This window comes from Triticum dicoccoides, chromosome 2B (genome assembly GCF_002162155.2).
Source record: "Triticum dicoccoides isolate Atlit2015 ecotype Zavitan chromosome 2B, WEW_v2.0, whole genome shotgun sequence".
Taxonomy (NCBI): domain Eukaryota; kingdom Viridiplantae; phylum Streptophyta; class Magnoliopsida; order Poales; family Poaceae; genus Triticum; species Triticum dicoccoides.
In genome coordinates this window covers 602,116,738-602,122,124 of record NC_041383.1, presented here as the reverse complement: position 1 = coordinate 602,122,124, position 5,387 = coordinate 602,116,738, and the positions used below count along the sequence as shown (strand labels likewise).

The following is a 5,387-nucleotide window of genomic DNA, read 5'->3' as shown; positions in this document are numbered from 1 at the left end:
AGTCATTCTCCTCAAGTAATTTCTTGCTTTCATTACTTTTCTTATTACTAAATCACGTGACAAACCAAAACACCACCTCTTATGTTTTTCAATGGAAATTATTTACAAAAAAAAAGACCACAACTGAAGAAGCAATATTGCTGGTTACCTTTGAACAACCTCTGCACTATCCGCGAAACTGCAGCAGCTTCAATTGTGTTTTTCAGGCTACGTCCGTGCTTCTCAGTTGTTTCATGTCCTCCATCTGCATTTATGAATGAGTATGACCCAAAGATTTTGCTTGCTAAGAATCTCTTTTCATAGCTCTTAGTAGTGACATTGGGACCGTCAGATATCTTGCCATCGTAAAACGTAACAACTGGAAACTTGCTTATTTCTGGATGCATCCTGTATTGCACATTGAGAAGGTGCTTACTATAACCCAGCATACTTAACCTCTCAAAAACACTTCTCCCGAATTTAGCATTGTCAGATATCTACAGAATCATATTACATGTCAATACATTGCTCTCAAAGGAAAAATTGAAAGAAGAGAATAGCCAACACATATAGCTTACTTTGCTTTTCACCAGAGCAGGTAACTGATATTCGTCTCCAATAAAAACAGCCTGCTTTATGCCTGGCAGCTGCAAGGGAATTAAGGTCTCACACTCTTTAAGCTGTGCAGCCTCATCAACAATCAGCAACTCCAGAGGATTCAACTTAACAGAAGAAGAATCGTCCATGAGCACACCGTACAACGTGAAAGAACTGGAAACTGTACAAAGAATGCATTTCGCGCTCTGCAGAAGATGCAGTTGAATTTCCCTCTTGGTGTAATAATTTGGAAGCTCCAAGTTTTTGCGAAGATATCTTAATTCTTGCACACACAGGGATCTGGCCAGCTTGAACTTGGATTTACTGCATGTGTTAGTCCGCACACAGGCTAGCTTCTCAGGCCAGGAAATAGGATTACTGTCCTCTTCTACTTTGCCCTCAAGAAGTTCCTCTGACCATATATCATCATTACCCCTGTCACGATTTATAAAAGCATGGAGAATTTCGATTAATTCAAGCACTTCCAGCATACACTGAAAACTCTGTTCTGCTTCAGAGCTTCTTGGATAATCATTATACAGTATCTCAATGCAACAACACAAATCCTCAGAAAGTTTGTTGTATCTATCTTTCAAATACTTCTCGAATGGTACTTCTCTGAATGCCTCCATCATAGCTTCATAGTCATGCCATCCTTCCTTATGGCACTCTTCTTCGTCACCTTCAGACCTGTTATGGATTGTCTTGCAGAACAGAGAGAAAGGTGCGACAACATGACCTAAAGGATAACGAGGGCGCAAAGAATGTGCATCCTTGCGCTGGAGGCGTTTGTCCCCATGCTTTTCAGAAATCTCCTTTTCCCTAAGAATATGCTCAATATGCAATTTGTACCTGGTCACAGGATTCTCAATAAGATCTATCAGTGAGCACAAGCAATGCCTCCAACCAGTATGTGGTACGAAACATGACGACAACCGCTTTGCACGTGAGTCAAGGAATACCGTGGAAAGATCATGATCACCATCTATTTTCATCCTCTCCTTATTTCCAAACAGGACAATGTTATTCAGAAAGCAGACGCTACCATCTGAGGACTCTCCAATAAGCCTGACAATTCGAGATGCAACTTCCAATACGGCAGTATTGGTTGGTGCACAGGTAAGTGTCTTTAAGCCCTTGATGAGCATTGCCCACAGGATAGTGCTGATAGTTTTTGTTTTACCTGTCCCAGGGGGCCCCCATATTAGTTTTAGGGAAGGTGAGTGGTTCTCCATTACTGAGACACAGTCTGCTACTGCATTCAGCTGTGAATCATTTAAGTTGAACTTCTCAAGGCCAAGACCATCAATTGATCTATGAGTGAAGCATTGAGATATCTCCGAGCATGACGAGAGATCATCCACTACCTTCAAGGGCAGATGGCAAGTAAATCATTTATCTAGAATAATGAGTATAAAAACATTTCATTGTGAAATAAGGTATGGGAGTTGTCTCATTTACATTCAGAGGACATGGTTACTATCACTGTCAGGTTCAATGTGATATGAACTGTAAGCATTAGCAAATTAATGTTAATGCAGAGAATTTTGCATGGAGCCACGGTTGCCAAAGCATAACCAGAAAGTAAGAGCTCGTGCCTATCCATGTAGCAAGTACTAACTTTTAATACATATAAAAGTTGATATCAGGTAGAATAAGGTATCAAAAAGGACCTAAACTTATTTTTGCATATTAAACAACTGGCCTACCCTTTGCTTGTATCGCCACACCAGATCGACGATGCCAGTACTACTGTTTCCGTTCTGATGCTCTCCTTCCGCATAAAGGCAACCCCATATACGGTTGTATGTCTTCATATTTATGAGAAACACAGCAAATGATGGCCCCGTAGGAATTTTTGTTTCTGGATCTACTTCAACAGGAATAGTGGATGAAAACCGAACAATACAACAATTGGGTGGGATGTCTCCGTCTTCTTTGTCTCCACATTTTAGAACTGAACCTAAAACATATGATCCCTTATTTTGTGTCAAATCAGACACATGTTGTGGTTTCTGCAAGGACACAACCATGATGTCCCCTTCTTTGGGATCGTATGTCTCCCTCGACTTCGGATTCTTTGATGGCTCGGAAACCTCAAAACAGAATATTGATTTCTCATCATCAAGTTTCTCCACCCACATTATTTCTATAAAGTTTGCCTGAGCATAACCGTCCAATGATGAAAAGACATCAGCATGTACTTCTTCAATCAGAGGGCATTTGAACGAGTTCAAATAAGTGTGCAATGACGTGAAGGTATCCGGTATGCTTTTGACCTGCAATGAGTGTCCAGATAACTTGATTAGTTCTCATATGAAGTAAAATTTAATAAGAGACAATGATCGATGTGAAAAGAACGATGCAATAGACAACTAGGGTGAGGTCCAGTAGGGGATACACCATATTGTCTACCCTATACTGGAATGCAAGTACCCAGCATAATGAAAAAAAAATAGATAACTTTGTTGAGAAATCAGGATTTAGAACTGGACTAATACCAGAAGAAAATAACTCCCAAATTTATTAACATGACAAACATGCCAGGTGCACGAAGAGTATAAATATACGGCTAAATGGCTCCTGAGCTCATCTGTTCCCGCGCATGAACAGTAAAATCAAAAGAAATACTAGAAAAATTCAAAAAATTCTGAATTTTTTTGGCATGGAAGACGGTTTAGTGCGTGTGGTTCGTGCCAAATTTCAGCTCATTTGGACATCTGAGCAACTCTCAACAAAAAAAAATTAGGGTCTGTGAAATAGTTTACTGTTTGGCACTGTCCGGGGCAGATTTTGTTATTCTTGCTGAGAGCAGCTCAGATCTCCAAATGAGTTTAAATTTGGAACGGACCTCACGCACTAAAATATATTTCACACCAAAAAAATCAGGAATTTTTTGAATGTTTTTAGTATTTTTTTTTCGATTTCACTGTTCACCGAGATCAGATGAGCTGGGGAGCCAAAATGGATATTCGTATAATCTAGAGTGTACATAAGTTACAGTCTTATGATGGGTGGTTTCATCGGCCACCTGTGGATATTTCACCGAGACAAGTGCGATTGGTTGAAAGATGTTCCTATTTAAGGGGGAATTTCTGCTTCGCAAAACAACGAGCATCTAGCGTGCAAGCTCCGGTCACCACCAATAAAGCACAGCTGAGTAGAAACTACTACTAGTAGAAATGAGAGATACTAGTGGGTGCGGGCAGCGTAGCAGCCGCTGCCTCCATTGGAGGAGCTCGACCCATCATCTCTCCGGACAACGAGGAAGCACAGGAACGAAAGAAAGGGGGAACGTTGAATGGGCCTTGCTGAGCGACGAGAGAGAGCCTAGATGGCGATTACCACACAACTCGGCCGTTCGGCCTCTGGCTTTTGTAAAACACAGCAGCAGTTTAATACACTTGGATGCTACCCTAAAAAAAAGTACACTTGGATGCTGAACTACTGTAGTACTTCAGTATCTCAGTTATCTTGATGACAGTGGAACTCGACCATAAGGTCGTATAAAATAAAGATACCACTCCCAGATTACGTTCAAAAGAGAGGGTATATCATGTTGCTATCTACTCCCTCCGTCCGGAAATACTTGTCGTAAAAATGAATACAAATGGATGTATCTAGAACTAAAATACATCTAGATACATCCATTCCTCGGACAAGTATTTCCGGACGGAGGGAGTAGTAAAGAGATCTAAACCCCTGCAAAACATAGAAGTCTTAGAAAAGCGAAAATCAGATGGCGCAAATTTATTGAGAGAAATCTACAATAGGAGTACATTTTTTTGTGAAAAAAAAACTGTAATAGTATAAGTAGCTCTACAGATTATGAGCACGTAGAACCTTTCGCATGGCGCATCTGAACATTCCCAAAAATACTATAGTCAAGGTCTATATATTTTCGCTGCATATATTTTCGCTGCATATTCATTATGATTACTTGACCATCGGTTGTCGACGAACCTGCGAGCTAGCCACTAGGTACGTGGGAAGAGGCAAACAAGGATGGCTGGGGCGACTCCCCGGGTGACTCCTAGAGCGAATCCCCGGGGGACCGCGGCCGCGCCGTGTCCCTCCGCGGCGGCTGCGCGGGCAGGCATCGGGGGCCGTTTTTGGGCTCTGTTGGAGGCGGACGACGAGGATGACGCCGGAGACAACGAAGGCTCAGAAGGTTCGCCGCACTCGCCTACACCTTCGGATTTGATAGGCGATCTTTTTCATGCAGGATATGATGAAGATGATGTGGCCAAGACCGTAGACACGGTAGTGCCGGTGGAGGATCCGGCGCGGGTGGGGCTTCATCCGGACGAGAGGAAGGAGCTGGTGCGACGTGTAGTTCATCGGAGGAATGCGGCATCGGCGGTCAGGCCATGGAAGGGACCGATTTCGAAGGTGTGTCTTCCTAAACCTGTTCTTTCCGATTTCATCACTGACAATTCATGGAAGATAGTAAGGAGAAAGAAGGCTCGGCGGTCGTCGGCGGCCACGGTGCCGGCGCCGGCGATCGACCGCAGCGCTGAGATCCGCGATCACAGGGTCGCTCGTTTGAATGCCTTGCTGGGCCGTGAGTTGGGTCGTCTGGTGGGTGGGCCGGTTCTGAGTGAACCGGCCAAGTTAGATGTTGGGCTTCTGGACGCAGGGTATGAGGCCCGGTCTGATCCACAGCCGACGACTACACCCCCATGCACACGTACGGTTCGAGCTAGGGTTCGGAATGGAGGCGGACGACCGCGCTTTGCTGATCGCGGCGGAGGACGGGCTGCTCGAATACCTCCTCTCCTTGCGATGGCGGGACGTGGGGTTCCACCGGG

At 43.8% G+C, this 5,387-nt stretch overlaps 2 protein-coding genes across 2 annotated transcripts; both read right to left on the bottom strand.

Annotated features, from left to right (window-relative positions):
• Positions 1 to 180: 180 nt before the first annotated feature.
• On the bottom strand, positions 181 to 2,004 carry LOC119368095. Its single transcript, XM_037633444.1, has one exon. It carries the CDS (start codon positions 1,809 to 1,811, stop codon positions 477 to 479), a length of 1,335 nt encoding a protein of 444 aa, XP_037489341.1. The 5' UTR covers positions 1,812 to 2,004; the 3' UTR covers positions 181 to 476.
• On the bottom strand, positions 1,946 to 4,428 carry LOC119361042. Its single transcript, XM_037626431.1, has 3 exons — positions 4,420 to 4,428; positions 2,286 to 2,855; positions 1,946 to 1,975 (listed from the first exon to the last, which is right to left on the bottom strand). Exons 1-3 carry the CDS (start codon positions 4,426 to 4,428, stop codon positions 1,946 to 1,948), a joined length of 609 nt encoding a protein of 202 aa, XP_037482328.1.
• Positions 4,429 to 5,387: the final 959 nt, after the last annotated feature.